Source organism: Camponotus vicinus, unplaced genomic scaffold (genome assembly GCF_025532165.1).
Source record: "Camponotus vicinus isolate PSW18456_S1 unplaced genomic scaffold, iyCamVici1.0 SCAF_1, whole genome shotgun sequence".
In the NCBI taxonomy this organism is placed as follows: Eukaryota; Metazoa; Arthropoda; class Insecta; order Hymenoptera; family Formicidae; genus Camponotus; species Camponotus vicinus.
The window spans coordinates 12,174,919-12,194,419 of NW_028141945.1; the positions used below are offsets into that span (position 1 = coordinate 12,174,919).

At 30.7% G+C, this 19,501-nt stretch overlaps 3 protein-coding genes and 1 long non-coding RNA gene across 8 annotated transcripts; 2 read left to right on the forward strand and 2 right to left on the reverse strand.

Moving 5' to 3' along the window:
* The first annotated feature begins 13 nt into the window (after window positions 1-13).
* LOC145975091 (esterase FE4) lies at window positions 14-3,107 on the forward strand. The gene is made up of 8 exons (XM_083105249.1): window positions 14-211; window positions 728-853; window positions 922-1,081; window positions 1,258-1,631; window positions 1,796-1,967; window positions 2,048-2,241; window positions 2,416-2,560; window positions 2,673-3,107. The coding sequence occupies exons 1-8, from the start codon at window positions 29-31 to the stop codon at window positions 2,969-2,971; spliced, it is 1,653 nt and encodes a 550-aa protein (XP_082961375.1). The 5' UTR covers window positions 14-28; the 3' UTR covers window positions 2,972-3,107.
* Window positions 1,796-9,519, reverse strand: LOC145975178 (retinol dehydrogenase 14-like). 4 transcript variants are annotated; one of them, XM_083105486.1, is made up of 5 exons: window positions 9,394-9,519; window positions 6,160-6,435; window positions 5,073-5,312; window positions 3,536-3,918; window positions 1,796-3,459 (listed from the first exon to the last, which is right to left on the reverse strand). In XM_083105486.1, the coding sequence occupies exons 2-5, from the start codon at window positions 6,428-6,430 to the stop codon at window positions 3,355-3,357; spliced, it is 999 nt and encodes a 332-aa protein (XP_082961612.1). In that variant the 5' UTR covers window positions 6,431-6,435; window positions 9,394-9,519; the 3' UTR covers window positions 1,796-3,354. The 4 variants fall into 4 exon arrangements, with proteins under 4 accessions (XP_082961612.1, XP_082961622.1, XP_082961631.1 ...); XM_083105496.1 differs by having other exon boundaries at window positions 9,383-9,407; XM_083105505.1 differs by lacking the exon at window positions 9,394-9,519 and adding an exon at window positions 8,783-9,074.
* LOC145975281 (uncharacterized) lies at window positions 7,021-8,482 on the forward strand. Its single transcript, XR_014439938.1, has 3 exons — window positions 7,021-7,213; window positions 7,296-7,447; window positions 8,282-8,482. It is a non-coding gene; the product is annotated as an uncharacterized LOC145975281 (long non-coding RNA).
* Window positions 9,520-9,890: 371 nt separating the features above from the next.
* Window positions 9,891-12,755, reverse strand: LOC145975198 (uncharacterized). 2 transcript variants are annotated; one of them, XM_083105516.1, is made up of 5 exons: window positions 12,686-12,755; window positions 12,342-12,624; window positions 11,977-12,252; window positions 10,755-10,973; window positions 9,891-10,675 (listed from the first exon to the last, which is right to left on the reverse strand). In XM_083105516.1, the coding sequence occupies exons 2-5, from the start codon at window positions 12,451-12,453 to the stop codon at window positions 10,368-10,370; spliced, it is 915 nt and encodes a 304-aa protein (XP_082961642.1). In that variant the 5' UTR covers window positions 12,454-12,624; window positions 12,686-12,755; the 3' UTR covers window positions 9,891-10,367. The 2 variants fall into 2 exon arrangements, with proteins under 2 accessions (XP_082961642.1, XP_082961649.1); XM_083105523.1 differs by lacking the exon at window positions 12,686-12,755 and having other exon boundaries at window positions 12,342-12,640.
* Window positions 12,756-19,501: the final 6,746 nt, after the last annotated feature.

Consider the following 19,501-nt stretch of genomic DNA (forward strand, 5'->3'; position numbering starts at 1 on the left):
TCTCGAGTGCATGCGAGCTCCTCTCGTCATGAAACGTCTAATCGTTGCTCTTCTGAGCGTCGTCCTGGCGTTCGCCAGCGAAGATCCCGAGGTAATGGCACCAATCGGGCGAATTCGCGGTTCCATCCTGACCTCCAGACTCGGCAAAAGAATCTATTCCTTCCGAGGTGTGAGATATGCCGAGCCACCGACCGGGCAACGACGTTTTCAAGTAAAGCAATTAAATGAGAGATAATGACGATATATTAAAAAAAGTTTTGTTATATAATTTTTAGTATTCAATAAATATTATTATATTAATGTTAAGTGAATGCAATAAAACGGGAGTGTTACAAGTAATATAAATAAATATTACCGATAAGTTATTAGTTATTAAATTTGATTTTAACATATAGAGGCAAGCAAAGGAATATAACAATATTACATTGTAATATAATAATATTCTGTTATATTACTTATAATATTGCAAAATGATATGTGCGAGATATTTCAGTTTCACATCATAACTTATATCGTAACTTGCGTTATATTATTTCCACATTACATTGCAACAAATGATGTTTACTAAATATGTTAAAATCCGATCCACAAAACGCAATGCAAAAATTATTCCGCAATAATTTCAGACCAATGAAATGTTTGTATCAAGAACAAAACGAGGTTTTTTTTCACAGGACGAGGCCTTGCATAAGATAAATGTTATTTTTAACCATTTTATTTTTCATAGGTTGCTATTCCAGCGGCAGACTGGAATGATGTCTTTGATGCGTCCTCAGAGGGACCCGCTTGTCCAGCGATAGTAGTGCAGAATATAATGGAGGATTGTCTTCGCGTGAATGTCTACACGACTAAAGTGAGCTTTATTAACACATCTCGTTGAAAAGAACAAAGTTACTAATTAAACAATTATCTCGATCGCAGTTACCTTCGGCGAACGATCCCGTAAAGAGGCCCGTGTTGGTATTCTTCCATCCTGGTGCTTTCTATCTATTCTCAGGCCAAAGTTACTTCTTTGGACCTGAATACTTGCTGGACAAAGATATCGTTCTTGTCACCGTTAATAATCGTCAAGCGACTCTAGGTAAATCGCCGAACATTTAATTACTCCTTAAGTCATTTAAATCATAAATGATAAATTTTCCCCTTAAAGCTTGAACGAAAATATCCAAGTCAAACATAATTTGATATCAAAACATTTCATCGCTAATGGTCCAAAGATAACGAAACATTTCCCTAAAAAAAACATATTGTGCTTAGGTTTTCTAAGCACTGGCGACTCGAAGGCACCAGGCAATTTGGGTCTGAAGGACCAAGTTCTGGCGCTTCGATGGGTCAAGAGGAACATAGCCGCCTTCGGCGGCGATCCTGAGAGCGTTACGATATCCGGCTACAGTAGTGGTGGATTCAGTGTGCTGCTGCACATGGTTTCCCCGATGTCCAAGGGATTGTTCCATCGCGCAATCATGATGAGCAGCTCGACGGCGTTAGAACCATACCCGACCGACCAATTGAACTTAGCGAAGAAACAAGCTGAGCTTCTGAATTGTCCGACCAACACCACGGACGCGATGCTGGACTGCTTGACTTCTAAACCGGTGGAGAACTTCACAGACACTATGCCCAAGTTCTTTGTGAGTGTGACAAACATTACATTTAAAGCGAGATTTGATAATTAGAAAATGATTCTTAATAAACAAGCATGTAGAGAACTTCTCAATTGATAGAAAATGATAAAAAATTGAACGAAGGAAAGACAGGGAGCCTTGATGATGTTAAACATATCGCGGTGTTTCAGGAATGGTACGGTAGTCCGATATTGATATGGTTGCCCGTAGTGGAACCTGAAGTTCAAGGTGTGGAGAGGTTCTTGCCCGAACAGCCCCTTGATCTTATTAGAAAAGGAAAGTTCCACAAGGTTCCGTTAATAGCAGGGGTCACCAAGGACGAGTTCGGCGGCATGATCGTCGGTAAAAATCTAAAGTTTTCATTTAATTAAGAATAATCACCTCAAATATAATATACTAATACATTTTATGTTCGATTCCAGGTATTGAAGAGCAGCGTAGACGCGGAAACAACTCGATCATAAACGACTTAAACAATGATTGGGACAGACTCGCACCCATGACTGTCTATTATGAACGAGATACACCTCGTTCCAGATACATAAGCACCGAACTATATCAATTTTACTTTGGCAACCAATCGATCGGCCCGGACACCTATGACGGTCTCGCACAAGTTCGTAAAAATTGTTCTGTAAAATATATACAGATACATATTAAATATTAAAATAATTAAATATATTAATTATTAATAGATTTTTGAGATGTCAAAATTACAAAGTACCGACACAGTAGTGCGAATAAGATTAATCGCGCGATTATGCGTGATTCTTGAATAATTCTGTTGCAGGTGGGAGCCGATGGTCTACTTATATTTCCATTGCATCGCGCTATAAAAATATTCGCAGAGAACACTGATCAACCAATCTATTTTTATGTATCTGCTTATCAAGGACGATACAGTTTTCATATGTGGAACGAAACTACGCCATACGGTATGGCTTTTATTCTTATAACTTTTAATTGTTCAAAAAATTATTTCACACGAGATCTGATGCTCATCCGAATAAGGTTGTGACTAATCCGTTGTTTATTTGATCATTTTAGGAGTGTTGCACCATGACGATTTGCAATATCTATTCTTTATAAAGGCCAAATTTCCCTTCTTCGATAACGACGCGCCAGAAATACCTATGGTGGAACTTATGACAAGTATGTGGTCGAACTTTGCTAAAACTGGACAGCCGGTACCGCCGACTTTGGCGAACAACGTCACGTGGGACCCATACTCGTTAACAACCGACAACTACTTAGAAATTTCCGAGACGCCGACAATGAAGACGAGATTTTATACCGATAGAATGCAAAAATGGGATAGCCTATTTCCTCTGAATCCGATATCGTAATCAGTTTAATATCTAAAACCGATACCATAAGCTATAATAAGTATGTTGATCACGCTAGGATTAAGCAAAAGATGTATATATGCATTGGACCTATTACTCAAATAAATGCAAACAATTATATATATTAATAATTATATATATCATGTTTATAAAAAAATTTCTTTTTTCTAATGAAAAGATGTTTCTTTAAACTGCAATACTTGCAAAAATTGTTTTTCTTTTTCAATACAAAACATATTATGATCGCAATGAAGTCGTGCTATGCTATTAATGGTAAGATATATAATTATAATTAAATACTAATTGCAACAGATACCATCACGTGTGGGAGAAAAAAATAAAAGAAAGTTTTTAAGAAAGTTCTCAAAAGAAAATACATGTGTCTAGATCTTCGGATCTGATGGTTGTAATTTCACCAGAGGCTCGCTTAATTCCCACAATTTCTTGCCCTTGGCAGGGTCTTTCACGGCGTTCGATAGGCCACGTTCCTAAAATATTTGCGGTAAATAATTGAAATGAAAAAAAATATTAAGCTTCGAAAAAGGGATTAAAACTAATTCTTACAGCGCAATCCATATAATATTTTCCCGAGATGCCGTTGAGCTCGTCGGAGACCGCGAGGTGAATAGTCGTCTGTGCGCCTTGCACGGGTGTCTTGAAGAAGGTCTTGGTGATCAGGTACACAAACCAGGATAGCGGAGCTGGTACATTTCGCCAGATTCCGCTGTCAATCATTCCGGGATGTAGGCAATTCGCCGTCACTCCCGATTCTTCCAATCGTCGCGCCAGCTCCAACGTGAAGACGATATCCGCGTACTTGGACACGTAATACAGGTACGCTGGCAGTGTCGTCGTAGGATTGATTTTGTTGAGATTTAAACTCGCGATTCGATAGAGCTCCGACGCAACTACCACGATGCGGCTCGGTTTCGATCGTTTTAATAAGTCTGTAAATACAAATGAGATTTGCATCTTCCGGTAAACACTATTATATTAATATATAATGTAAAAGCAATAAATCGGAATGTTACAAATAATATAAATAAGTGTTATCGTAAGTTATTGATGTTAATTTTCATTTCTTATCCATATATTGTAATATACGTATAATGTAACATGTGTTATCTCGTTGTTACATTGTAGTTATTTCATTTAGAATTGATTCGAATTGATAGAATATTGATCATACACAACATATATATGATAATTAAATAAATAAAATCTATTATATGTATCTAATTTAGAAAATTGTCGGGATTTAATTTGTATTTCGATTTTTTTTTTGTTTCAATAGACTATTTTCATTTACCTGTTGAATTTCGAATAATTTGTTTAATATTTTAAATTTCTTGTTGGAATCGTATTATAAATTAAACTGACAAAAAAAGGAATATTATATATTTTGGATCTTACATGTCCATTTTTTGTAGGTTTTATACTTATTTCATGGTGCAAAATTATTTCTTCTTACGCTTAATGTAAAAGTATAAGAAATATGCAGTAATATAATAATATGATGATATGGAATGTGGAGAAAAAGTGTAAGAAATAATGCGCAAATAATAACGCAAATTATCTGTATGATCTAAAGCAGTAATATATCATACGTGTTATTTTGTAACATTACAACAGTCACATAAGAATATTATTGCATATTGTTTTTCTTTTTGGGTCATTAGGTGATACTCTAACTTAGATACACATCATAATAATATTTTTTATTATTGATTAAAATCTTAGAAAACATAAAAGAAACTTAACGATATTGTATAAATAACATCAATAATAATCATTTTCTACACGTGACTACTTCCTACACGTTTGCTAAGAGCATAGATATAGACGCATAACAAGTTTAAATCAAGGTGAATATTATTTCGCGATTTAAATTTCAATTCAAAATTCTCGACATTTCTCGACAGATTTGAAGTTCAAAATTCTTGACATTCAAAATCTCTCTTGTTCTCTTTATTTAATTTGTGCTATTTTGAACATTCATTGATTTTCCCAACATCAATCATTAATTTATTTTTATTCTATGAGTCGACAACAGATGAATTAGATAAAATATATAATTTTTTTGCACATTATAATTTCTTACCGATTAAAAGATGCGTCAGCAAAAAGGGACCAAAGTAATTGGTGGCCATAGTCATTTCTAATCCATCTTCTGTGACCTTTTTCCTGAAAGTCTCCGCAGTCCCAGCATTGTGAATCAAAACGTCCAATCTACTTTCCTCTTGATTTATTTGTCGCGCGAACTCTCTGATTGATTGCAACGATGACAAGTCCAACTTATGGACCACGATATTGTTATTGTTCGATTCCTTCACAAACTCGCCTGCGTATGAAAAATATTTGTATGTTAGAGAAAAAGAGATGAGAAAAAAAAACATATATATTAAATCTTTGCAAAAAATATAGAACACATTATTGTTTCATATCAAAAGCTTTTAATATTCGAATTGAAGAACAATCGAAAAAATGGTGTCATGCTTCAAGAATTTTTTAGGACAGATAGACAGATTACACCAAAATAATTTTTATTTCAAAATTAAAATAAATATTAAAAGATATATATTATTTATTAATATTACTTTTTTTATAAAGTTAATAAATGTGAAATATATCTTTGTATTTGTTTTAATTAAATATCACTTGTCAATCATGATTTATATAACTATTACGTATGTTTCAAGGCATAAATAGATAGATTACACCAAAATAATTTTTGTTTCAAAATTAAATAAATATTAAAAGATATATATTGTTTATTAATATTAATTTTTTTATAAAGTTAATAATTGTGATATATATCTTTGTATTTGTTTTAATTAAATATTACTTGTCAATCATGATTTATATAACTATTACGTTTCAAGGCATATATGTTACGAGCATTAGAAGTCGAGGAAGCGTGGTTCGAAGAATTAAGTCCAGGAACAGCACATACATAAACACATATACAGTCATAAAAGTGTCTTAATTGATGACGATGCAACATTTGCAATTATAAACGATCCCATTGTTTATAATTATATGTTATAAGAACGTGCGCGCGAGCCGAGTCCTAGATCGATCTAAACGTAACGGGTGTACGTACGTGATTGAATTATTAAACCGCAATCACACGAGTAAAATATAATTAAGGTGTAGGTTGATAATAATCCATTACAGTGAGGCAAGACCTTTTAGCTGATTAGCGGTATCGGTGTTTCTGCAAGCCATAATGAGCCTCGCGCCCCTCTTGGCGAGGTCCCTTGCGGTCTCCTTGCCAATACCGGAAGTGCATCCAGTGATTATCACTGTCTTCCCGTCCATTCTGTTTTTGCTCTTACAGATGCCCAAAGTGTAGAAAATGTAGAGACGAAGCAAAATCACACCTGCCAATAGCAAAATCGCACCGCCGAGCACTATTGCTGCAGCCAAATAAAGCAACGTCGTCTGGATGCTTATCATATTATCTAACAAAATCAAGAGTATATATTGAAATTTAATATGAATTACGCTCTCGCTCCTCTCTCTCTCTCTCTCTCTCTCTCTCAAAATGTCACATATAATATAATTTAGGATATAATGTAATATACCTTTTTATATAATACAATTAAATAGAAGAAAAAAAGAAAAGTATAAAAATAATGGCAAAGAAAAATATAGATAAAAAAGTAAAGAAAAATATCTCTAATGACACAATTAATAAGACAATTAAATAATAATAATACCATTATAGCGACCAAAAAATTATACAATAATAATAATAATAATAATAATAATAATATAATAATTATAATAATAATAGTAATAATTATTATAATTATATAATAATTATAATATAATTATTATAATAATTATATTATAATTATAATATAATTATAATATAATTATTATTACAATAATAATTATAATAATTATTATTGTATATAATAATAATTATATATAATAATTTGAACTTGCAGAGTGGGCTTGCATTATGCATTTGCGACGATAATCGATAATTTATCGAGGATATAAGACGTTCGTTCATATATTTACATGTTTGTTATCATCGAGTCAACCAAGTTTATCCTCGGTTGAGTCTATGTTTACGTCCTAACAACCGAGGACTTCCATCATTGAATCTCAAATCAACTTGAAAGATGCACAACGGCTTATCGTTATTAATTGCAAAAAGCGCGGAATCCGAGTCATGCTTCTGACTATTAATTGAAACATAGGAAGCTAATTCACGTGTAATATCTCTGGGTATTTATATATTTATTATTATTTTTTTCGATTTGTTAGATCTGCTGTGATTTGGCACAGCACAATTATAATGTATTTGAAGGAATGTTGGAAGCAATGCACTTGCCAGATCTCCGCGGGATGCAATTTAGCGTCACCTGCGCGTCGAGGAAAAATTTTTATAATTTAGCGATTCTATAGAGGTCGTGTGACAGTTTCGTGGCGGTTCTGGGCCGATTTTGTGGCGGTTTTATGGTATCTTTAATATTATAAATAAATTACAAATAGGATGCAACAATAAAACACATCAATGTTATATTATTGTATTACTTTATATTTACTGCGCAGCGTTCATGCTCTTATTATTGTTGCATATAATAACTCATATAACAATACATATATCTTTAATAAGTTAGTTCGTTGAAAAATAATAAGAATTATATATAGGAAATATTTATGAAATATATTATTAGTTAATAAAAATTTTATAAATATACTTATATACAATTCTTGCTATTTTTCAATGAACCAAGTTATTTGCAAAAGTGCATGTATTGTATGAGTTATCTTGCATATTAATGATTTTTAAGAACATATGATTTATTTTTCACTTGATATCATTATTCCAAAATATGTACATTGCCACTTTTTTATATAAATTTTTTTGTATAAACAAACTTAAGCTTTACTTGTTTAATTATTACATTTTTTACATAGAATTATAAAACCTAATGTTTCCACTTATTTGAAAAATAAGGTACATTTTTTTAATCAAAGAAATATTTGTAGAAATTAATCTATTATTATTATAACATAAAATAAAGTCAGCTGTGCATTAAAAATCAATATCACCTGACATGAAAAAAAATCAATAAAATCATGTTTTGTTCTTTTCAAAAGTCTCGTCTTGATCTTGTTTCGAATTTCGAGACAAGATAAGACAATATTAAGAGATTAGTTTTGATATCTCTAATTAATCTCTTGATTAATAAATTTTGTTTGTTTAAAAAAAAATTATAAAGTGCGCTTCTTCAACATATAAATTCTTTTGTCTTCAAGATGCACCTTCACACTTTTACATTTTTCCAGCTAGGAGAGTTCGAAAGTATGATTCGCCAACGACTGAAGCGTGTACGAAGGTCATTGACCATGCATACCGTTCAAAGATATTGAACTTGCTCTTTACAACGTATGTACAAACGTACTTCATCCAAAATCTTCATTAAAAACGAGTCGAAAATTATACTTAATTATATTTAAAATTCACAAAAGTATATATTTGATATTAAAATCGCGTCCTTGTGATTTTATCAAAAATAATTGATTCTTTCACGTAATCTTGTATAAATTTCAAGATGAAGCAAAATCATGTAATGTATAAAAATATTTTAGGCGATATCATTTAATAAATGATAATACGATAAAAATAATAATAAACAAAAAATATAATAAACACTGCTTTACGATGCAAATAGAAACATGCAAACAGCATAATTAAGCATACAATGTAATAACAATAATAATAAAAATCGCATTAATAAATAATAAGCTGATACTAATAACATCTACGTACTTAGGTGTAAGATTCACCAGAAAAAATTAGCCCCAGGTGATGAACCGTTTGACACAATTTCAATATAAATGTACTGAATTGATTTCCTTGATGGTGTTTCTCGTTTATGAAGTCGAAAAAATTAATATAAAAAAATCGGCTGAGAATGTATTATTATATGAACACACAGCAGAACTGCAAAGCTGAGACGCGATGAAACACGACCTTGCTAAACTTGGGACTGGAAGCCTCTGGATCACTTGGACCAGTCATCTTCCTCTCTCACGGAACTTCCCCCACCTTGTACCCCTTTCCCCAAGTGGAATTTCTCTCTCAGATCTTTTTATTTATTTTTACTTAGATAGTTCTGCTGCAAATTGCAATCTAAATTGATCTATCATAGAAGATTCTTTTCTTTTACGATATTTTATTTTTAAATTTCACCATCAAAGTCATAGGATTTTAATAATGACGATTTTCATTGTTGCGATTAAAAAAAAGATGTGTTTAAGTCATTAAAGAATATATATCATACATCTTTTTAAATTTTACATATAATAAAAATTTTTAGAAATCTGTCTAGTAATATTTTAGATGCAAAAGTAAATTACAGGAAGATACATTAATCAAGTTCATACTTGTTACTCACGTATACTAACGGCAGAATCCCCATTACCTCTCGCGTGCCGTTACGACCACATGCCGATGTATTACTGACGTTGGCTGTCCTTTCAGAGTTTCTTCCATGTGAGTGAGCGGACTACAACTGGACTCCCACTTTTTGCGACGAAGAGCGATGATCAGAAAGTGGCCTTGATGCATATTAATGTCTAGTCATCTCTTTATTTTAAATATAAAGTAAAGATTATATCACCATTGACCTTCCGCCTTCTTAGAAATAATTTTTTACAGCTTGAAACATCCAGGTATGCTAATGGTATTATAATGTCGCAATTTTTTTTTTGAACATTAAGAAGGACGAAACAATATATGATACGAAGAAAATAATAGTAGAAGTAATAAGTGGAAAATAATAAGTAGAAATAATAAGTAGAAAATAAGTAGAAAATAATAAGTAGAAAATAAATAGAAAATAATAAGTAGTATTAATTACTTAAAAAATTCAAACAATAGAACGACATTTAATTGACACGATGAAAAATGCGCGATGTAATAAAGTTCTGCTCTATTAAAATATATAAATTTCGATTATCGGGGCCCAGCAAGCACCAAATAACAGTTATATAACTGTTAGTTATAATTTCCCATTCAACAATATAACTGTTACATAACATGTAACAATTATATTGTTGAGTGGGAAATTACAACTAACAGTTTTATAAATATTACTTGGTGTTTGCTGGGAGAATACGTATTTCATTAAGAGATTTATTTATCTAGAAAGTGACTATTTAAATTAAAATACCGGAGAAATTTAGCGAAATTTAATACTTAATTTTTACACATTGCAATTTAATTTGTTAATTACAACGTGATGAGATATAGAGAAAGAGAGAGAAATTAATGTCGCTACATGCATATAAATAAATGACACGATACATAATTTTTCGTTTCTGACTTTATAACAAGATGCGCAATTTTTCGTGCAATTGCTACGAATTTCTAATTGGTTTTGCTCTCGTGAAAATTGTGCGATCGCGAGCGTAATTTAACGCGAGCGTCGTCGCTCGATTTCGCCGATCGATCCATCTCGACGGCGTTTTGCAGGATTTGCGTAGTTAAGCTGGAGATGCGTAGATCCTTGAGTTTCATTGAACTCTCCAGATACGCGATCTTATGATTCAGAGTGCATATAATCTCCTCCTTTTCACGCAGCTCTTGCTTCAGCTCCGAATAGATTTCACGACGAACGGTTTCATCATTTACATTTTCCTTTATTCGCTCCGTCCCGACATTCGCAAGTGCATCGCCTACAAAACGCGATCGAAGACTTATCAATTTCTTGCATGAAATCCATCACACGCGAATTATCTCGTTTAAATATCTCACGCCTGCATCCGCCCAAACGAGGAAGTTTGAAGTAGCCGATTAAGTTCCATATGCGAAAAGGGAAGATGATCCAACTGAAGACGAAGAGGAGTCCTCGTTTGAGACGCGCAAATTTCGATGGATTAATTTCATTGATCTTCTGGACGGCCTCGAGTTTGCTTGAGCTTTCCGCCGACGAATTGAATTGATTGTCCGCTAGCGAGTCTCCAGTTTTCTCTTCTGTGAGTGAAGCATACAAATACTATCCGGAGAGCAAACTGTTTCTGAGGTTGTCGACATATTGCCAGCAATTATTGATAATAATACAATTATTGGCCACATGATAATATAAGATGAGTAAATATATTAATTTATATTGCATGCAGCAATGTGATTAATCAATATGAATAATTCTGCATAATCATCTAGATAGACACACATCAGTCAAAAGTTTTATATTACTTATAGAAACAGGGAAGTTGTTATTTTAACGAAAAATATATATAAATAAAAATTATATAAATAATATATAAATAATATATTAATAATAATAATATATAATAATAATATATAATAAAAATAATAATATATTAATAATATATAAATTATATATATATAAATTATATATATATATATATATATATATATATATATATATATATATAAAATATATATAATATTATTAAAAATACATATATTATTAATTATATTATTATTAACTATATTTTATTATTGTATTATTTTGTGCTTTAATATTGTTTAACATTAAAAATTATAACATTAAACAAATAACATTAAACAAGTAACTTTAAAAATTGTATAAATAATAACAGAAATATTAAATTTTTTGATTTTTTAAAAATAGCCTTCCTTTGCTCCCAATACCCTCTTCTTCTACTTTCTCTATTTTTGAATAGATTTTTTAAAATTGTTACAGTTTATTTCTCGAATATTTCTATAAAGTTCATCCCACAATAGTTGGTTCCATCAGATTAAGATTCAATGAGAAAGAGAGACTGTTTTGAAGAATAAATATTTAATATTTCTGGTTATTTTTAATCTTTTCTACATTAAAGCATAAAATAACAATAATTAAATATTATTGGTCAAATATTATTGGTTTAAATTAACGACTTCCCTATTTCTATAAGTGATGCGATTCTTTTGTCCAATACATTTATAAAAAAGTAAATGATGACGTTTAACTATTGCTAGATAAATACGATTACTCGACATCTGCGACCTTCTACGTCATATTTGCAATTCATCTTGTGAGCTTTCTCGTCGTTTCTCAGAATTTTTATTCTTAACTCCAACAAGAACTTCTCGATCGCGCCTTGTGACGCACTCGCTAAATTATGGATGGCGTCCTTGCTCAATTTCATATCGATCTTCGCGAGCACCTTCCGATTCAATGTGTTCCAGTTCTCTTTCTTCGTGTTCAAGTTACTCGCCGGAACGTAATTGTGAAGTTCCACGTATCGAGGATAGTATACTTTCAAGATCTCCGCCACGAGGACTAATAAATAATTCGCCCGGATATAATAATTTGAATTATTTTAGATCAAAGAAAGAGGAAATAAAAAAATATGGGAAATCGACAATTACCGGCATCCGAAAAGTCCCTCGTCAAGTTTCTCGCTGGTTTCGAGATAGGGATGCTGTCGAGCCACGCGACCAGCTCCCTATCCGTCTGATTTTGCGACGTGTCGCCGATCATATTTTTTTTCTCCTTTATCAACGACCGTCAATCATCGTATAAATCTCGATATAATTCCTTACGTTTCAATGCAACGTGCAGCTAAAGAAATCGACGAAGAAATTTCGAATCATATTGTCATCCGATTTCTCTTGCGACGCAAATCTCTCGTTGACATCTGCGATAATCGACCTGCGAAAATCTTCCTTTATTTTTAATTTAAACTGAAATTAATCGTCAGTCGAAAAATCACCTGTATGAAGTTAGCTGAAGAATTATTAAATTTGATTATTTTTAATTTTTTTAATGTATTTGATTTGTGACTGATTTTGAGGGTGGGGTCCCATGGAGCGTATTACGATACGCGCGTATCGGGCGTATTGAAAATCTGACCAATCGCAGACGTTCCGCTGTTTGTGATACGGGAAAGTTACGTCTGCGATTGATCAGATTTTCAATACGCTCGATACGCGCGTATCGTAATACGCTCCATGGGACCCCACCCTGAGTCTATTTTTAATCTTTGCGACAAGTTAATTTTTTTTTATAATTAACAATTTTATTTTAATTTTGATGTCAGTCAATATTTTTTAATAATAAACCTAACCTAACCTAACCTAACCTAAACACCCGGCCGGGGCTCTGGCCTGGATCCATGAAACAGACAACTATGAAGACATTATAATCTTTACCGACTCGCTCAGTGTCATACATGCTCTAAAAAATAACAGTATCAATGTATATAAAAATCCTTACATCGTGGAAATACGTAAAATGTATTCCCTACTTATCAATGAAAAACAACCTACAAGAAAAATCATATTTGCCTGGATACCAGCACATATGGATATAAAAGGAAATGAAATTGCAGACAGCAATGCGAAAGAAGCTACTAATCAAATTCCAAACAATTCCCTTAAAATTCCTATCACCGACCTCAGAGAAACTTTTAGAAATAACATGTTTAAAAAAACAAACGACGAACTCAAAAAACAATTCAAATTTAAAGGTAAAAAATACTATGAAAAATTCTATAATGAAAGTGTTAGATATCCTTGGTTTGCAGGCATTGACTTCCCAAGAAAATTTACGTCTTATAAGTTAGCGGAACAAAATGGGCGGAATCAATTATAATTGATATTTTTATTTGTTGCTCATTTGTTGCTAAAAAGTTGCCAAAGAAAAAAATTTGTTGCTCTGTCATTTTTTTAAAAAAATCATGTTCCGCTAAAGGAAGATTAAGTTAGCGGAACAATATATATAACAACAAAATTATACGTAATAATAATATAAAAATTTGTTGCTAATGTGTTGCTCTTAAAATATTCAATTTGTTGCTTGCAAAATAAATTTAAACAATAGCGGAAAACTTTTCACAGCGAGCAAAGTTACAAGAGTAAACTATCAGAAAAAAATGTGTTGCTCGCTTAAATTTGGTATTGAGATATAGTTTGAATTTGTTGCTTTCGAAATATCCAAGTTCCGAATTTGTTGCTTGCAAAATAAATTTAAATAATGATGAAAAACCTTTCACAGCGTGCAGAGCTACAAGAGTAAACTACTAGAAAAAAATTTGTTGCTCGCTTAAATTTGGTATTGAGACATAGTTTGAATTTGTTGCTTTCAAAATATCCAAGTTCCGAATTTGTTGCTTGCAAAATAAATTTAAATAATGATGAAAAACCTTTCACAGCGTGCAGAGCTACAAGAGTAAACTGTCAAAAATAAATTTGTTGCTCACTTAAATTTTATATTGGAATATAGGTTGAATTTGTTGCTTTCGAAATATGTAAGTTCCGAATTTGTTGCTTGCAAAATAAATTTAAATAATGATGAAAAACCTTTCACAGCGTGCAGAGCTACAAGAGTAAACTATCAAAAAAAAATTTGTTGCTCACTTAAATTTGATATTGGAATATAGGTTGAATTTGTTGCTTTCGAAATATCCAAGTTTCGAATTTGTTGCTTACAAAATAAATTTAAACAATAGCTGAAAACCTTTCACAGCGTGCAAAGTTACAAGAGTAAACTATCAGAAAAAAATTTGTTGCTCGCTTAAATTTGGTATTGGAATATAGGTTGAATTTGTTGCTTTCGAAATATCCAAGTTCCGAATTTGTTACTTGCAAAATAAATTTAAATAATGATGAAAAACCTTTCACAGCGTGCAAAGCTACAAGAGTAAACTATCAGAAAAAAATTTATTGCTCACTTAAATTTGATATTGGAATATAGGTTGAATTTGTTGCTTTCGAAATATCCAAGTTCCGAATTTGTTGGTTGCAAAATAAATTTAAACAATAACGAAAAACCTTTCACAGCGTGCAAAGTCTAAATTACATCGAAAACATATTGACTGAATTTTTACTTAATATATTTGGCACAAGTATTCAAGGCCATATAAATCTTATTAATTGTTATTGTATCGTCATATACATATTCTTGTAATTTAATTTGTTTATTATTTAAACTTATTGCAACAAATTCGAAACTTGGATATTTCGAGAGCAACAAATTCAACCTATATTCCAATACCAAATTTGAGGGAGCAACAAATTTATTTTTGATAGTTTACTCTTGTAGCTCTGCACGCTGTGAAAGGTTTTTCATCATTATTTAAATTTATTTTGCAAGCAACAAATTCGGAACTTGGATATTTTGAAAGCAACAAATTCAAACTATGTCTCAATACCAAATTTAAGCGAGCAACAAATTTTTTTCTAGTAGTTCACTCTTGTAGCTCTGCACGCTGTGAAAGGTTTTTCATCATTATTTAAATTTATTTTGCAAGCAACAAATTCGGAACTTGGATATTTCGAAAGCAACAAATTCAAACTATATCTCAATACCAAATTTAAGCGAGCAACACATTTTTTTCTAGTAGTTTACTCTTGTAGCTTTGCACGCTGTGAAAGGTTTCTCATCATTATTTAAACTTATGGCGCGAGTAACAAATTGGAAACTTGGATATTTCGAGAGCAACAAATTTAAATAATATCTCAATACCAAATTTAAGCGAGCAACAAATTTTTTTCTAGTAGTTTACTCTTGTAGCTTTGCGCGCTGTGAAAGGTTTCTCATCATTATTTAAACTTATTGCGCGAGCAACAAATTCGAAACTTGGATATTTCGAGAGCAACAAATTCAAATAATATCTCAATACCAAATTTAAGCGAGCAACAAATTTTTTTCTGATAGTTTACTCTTGTAACTTTGCTCGCTGTGAAAAGTTTTCCGCTATTGTTTAAATTTATTTTGCAAGCAACAAATTGAATATTTTAAGAGCAACAAATTAGCAACAAATTTTTATATTATTATTACATATAATTTTGTTGTTATATATATTGTTCCGCTAACTTAATCTTCCTTTAGCGGAACATGATTTTTTTAAAAAAATGACAGAGCAACAAATTTTTTTCTTTGGCAACTTTTTAGCAACAAATGAGCAACAAATAAAAATATCAATTATAATTGATTCCGCCCATTTTGTTCCGCTAACTTATAAGACGTAGAAAATTTGTTACCACTTTCAATCGTATTAGATCCGATCATTATAATCTTAATGAATCATTGGCCAGAAAGGAACATATAGCATCACCGAGGTGTGAGTGTGGACACGAGGTGGAAGATATAAATCATTTTGTGTTCACATGTAATATCTATGATGAAATTAGATTTAATTTCAATTTAAACCACAAATTAAATATGATAGGAGCTAGCAGCCCTGACTGCGTATGGCATTGGTTGAATAAAGAAGAAATCAAAACACTAAAAGTAGTATATGATTTTATTGTAAGGACTGGCAGAATCATTTAAATGTATATATGTTAATCTGTTTTTATTACACTCTCTAATATATAGGACACTATCCACAGCAATATAGCATATGTGTGAGATGACCGACAGGCCGGAAACACTTTAAAAAAAAAAAAAAAACCTAAACACCCGGTAAAAAATTTTTCATGTATATTCATGCAGAATTGAATATAATTGTACAAAACTATATATAATTGTGCAAAAATATGTATAATTATAAATGATAGAGTACAGGACATTATATATATTTATATATAAGTGCAATAACTGTTACATATAATTATATATAAGTGCGCATTTTGCATACTTATATATAAGTATATATAATCATATATAATTATATATAATGTTCACAATGTTTTATGTATAATTATATATGGATTTCTGTTAGTTTAATATATACCCGGGAAAAAAAGTCCATATAAAATTGGCCATATATGGATTTTGTCAATATCTAATTATGTTTTGCCAAATATAGTCATATATGATATCATATATGTATAAATATTATCAGATCTGAAAATTAAGTACACTAAGAGTACACCGAAAAAATTGTATTCTTAACTTAAGAATATGCCACTTATCTTTAGAATATATACCACTAAAATAGGCGCCAAGAGGATCCTCTTAAGTTAAGAGGAAAATCTTCTAAAGAGATATTCTTAATATACAGAGAAAAATATTTCTTTGGATTTAATAAATATTGTTGAAGTCAAATAAATTTAATTATTGGTCTAAAAGTTTTTTCCGCCTAATTTCAAATAATCTGTTTAATATTCTGAATCCCAACAAGGAATCCAGATTATTAAATAAATTATTTTAATTTCAGTTTGAAATTAAACTGATAAACAGTGATGTCAAAAAGAGGATGCGGCTCACGTGCACACAGAGAACCTGTGTGTGAGCAGCGTCCTCTCTTTCGCACCACTGCTAAGGGAAAAAAATATACTTTAGATCTTACGTTAATACAAGTCCTTTATATACATTTCATGATAAATATTGAATACGAGAAAAATTAAGAGTGGTGTCGCCGCGTAGCGGCGAATATATTCTTATTCATTAAGAATATATTCTTATTTATTAAGAATATTTATTAAGAGGACTTATAAAGAGGACTTTTAATTAATTAAATATATAATGCAAGATATAATTTTTAGGAAAAATTATATTTGTCTATATAAAAAAAGGTAAAATCATATATAATCTTAAATGATTATATATAATATCATATATGATTTATATCAAAGCATACATGAAACTAACCTTTGCTTTGGTTTTATACATGCTTAGATATGATATCAATATCTGACTATGTCTGATTGTACAAAATGACGTGAGTTATCTAATATCATTTTTTATGATCAGAAATGGTCAGAGATGGAGATCATATCTAAGCATATACAAAAACGTATGCTCTGATAAAATCATATGTGATATTATATATAATTATATAAGACTGTATATAATTTTACTTTTTTTTTATATAAATAGACATGGACTTTTTTTCCCGGGTATAATTATATATAAGTCTTGCGTCATATATAAATATATATAAGTAACAAATATAGTTCAGATACAATCATGCATAATTGTATACGATTCTATATAAACGAGAAATTTTGGTCGAAATGTATATGTATCTTTTCCTCAATGCACTCATGAACAACGGCTAGGTGAAACATTTTGTTTTGTGCTTAATAACTGTGACTGGGATATACTTATATGTATACACATTGCAAAAGATCTAGATACGATGTCAATAAATAAATAATCATAAAATTATCTCACTGTTGATATAAATAAATGTAAAATTCTTCTAATATTATGCTTTCTACAACCGTTTCGCTGTTGCTTTCAGGTATATATGTATATATATATATATATATATATATATATATATATATATAAGAGGTATATAAATAAATAAATATATATATATTTTATTTAATAAATATATATGTAATATAAATATATATTAATAATAAATATATATATATATATTTTATTTATATACCTCTTATATATATATATATATATATATATATATATAAGAGGTATATAAATAAAATAAAATAAGATGAAAAAAGCACCATTTTCACATTAATAAGAGGTGTGTTTATTTATTCTTAAAGAAATATATACACATATATAATGTGAGATACGAACACATTTTGGAGAGCGTTACCGTTATATATTATAATTAATACTTATGGATATATTATAATTATGGATTAGACTATTTTCTAGACATGAACTATATGGCATATAGTAATATGGCATATTTTTTATTTTATTTATAGTTGATTGATAAACGATTGTGTAATATATTGTACGCGTGCTTATATTACAAATTTTATATATATATATATATATATATATATATATATATATATATATAAAATTTATCAATCAATCGTTTATCAATCAACTATAAATAAAATAAAAAATATGCCATATTACTATATATATCCAGGTAAGATTTGCCAACTCTTGCCCAACGTTAAACGTCGGGCCGACATTGGCGATATCACGGCAAACCGACTGTCATTATTCGATCGCGGCGCAACGTCGGCTCAAGCAAGGTTAGCCGACTTTTGCCCGATACCGATTCTCGGATCGACGTTGGCGATATCATGGCAACCGACTGTCACTATCCGATCGCGCGACTCAACATTGGCAATACCGCGACAACTGGTTCCGACAATGACCTAACATTAAAAAAAAAATTATATTCGTATATTTATTTCGAAATTTTATTACTTTCTTAAAACTGAATTTGTTTCTTAATGATAAATTTGATTCTTAAAATAATTTATGGAAAATTATATATTTGCGCTAGTTATGACATATGTAAATAATATACAGGGTGTCCCATTTTAAAAGTTCCACCCTCATAACTTTTCAGGATCAACGTTTGAAGGAAAACGACTCGGATAAAAGTTGTAGGGAACAAAGGGGGCTATCTAATAGTGACCTTGGATTCGACATTAAAGGTCATTTTCAAGGTCATTTGAAGGTCAACTTCCGTTTTTTAAATGGGAACCCTTATTTTTTATTACTTATTCTTATAGCTTATCTCGAGAGCTTTCCAAAACACTATAATAAAGTATTTCTTCATTCAGTACTTTTCGAATTATGAGGCTTGAAATAATTTCTTAATTTTATATAAACCATAAAATATCTAGTAAAATATTCATTTTTCGATTATCTTACCTTAATACTTTTATGTACAAAATAATAAGAGGAATCAATT

What these genes read in the sequence shown, in the direction of transcription:
- LOC145975091 (XM_083105249.1), top strand. Translation starts at nt 29, where the DNA reads ATGAAACGTCTAATCGTTGCTCTTCTGAGCGTCGTCCTGGCGTTCGCC. An exon ending in TGAATGTCTACACGACTAAA is followed by an intron (nt 854 to 921) that starts GTGAGCTTTATT and finishes TCTCGATCGCAG; the next exon opens with TTACCTTCGGCGAACGATCC. An exon ending in GAACGAAACTACGCCATACG is followed by an intron (nt 2,561 to 2,672) that starts GTATGGCTTTTA and finishes TGATCATTTTAG; the next exon opens with GAGTGTTGCACCATGACGAT.
- LOC145975178 (XM_083105486.1), bottom strand. Translation starts at nt 6,430, where the DNA reads ATGATAAGCATCCAGACGACGTTGCTTTATTTGGCTGCAGCAATAGTG. An exon ending in TACCGCTAATCAGCTAAAAG is followed by an intron (nt 5,313 to 6,159) that starts GTCTTGCCTCAC and finishes TTTCATACGCAG; the next exon opens with GCGAGTTTGTGAAGGAATCG. An exon ending in GCTGACGCATCTTTTAATCG is followed by an intron (nt 3,919 to 5,072) that starts GTAAGAAATTAT and finishes TTGTATTTACAG; the next exon opens with ACTTATTAAAACGATCGAAA.
- LOC145975198 (XM_083105516.1), bottom strand. Translation starts at nt 12,453, where the DNA reads ATGATCGGCGACACGTCGCAAAATCAGACGGATAGGGAGCTGGTCGCG. An exon ending in GAGGGACTTTTCGGATGCCG is followed by an intron (nt 12,253 to 12,341) that starts GTAATTGTCGAT and finishes ATTATTTATTAG; the next exon opens with TCCTCGTGGCGGAGATCTTG. An exon ending in TTGCAAATATGACGTAGAAG is followed by an intron (nt 10,974 to 11,976) that starts GTCGCAGATGTC and finishes CTTCACTCACAG; the next exon opens with AAGAGAAAACTGGAGACTCG.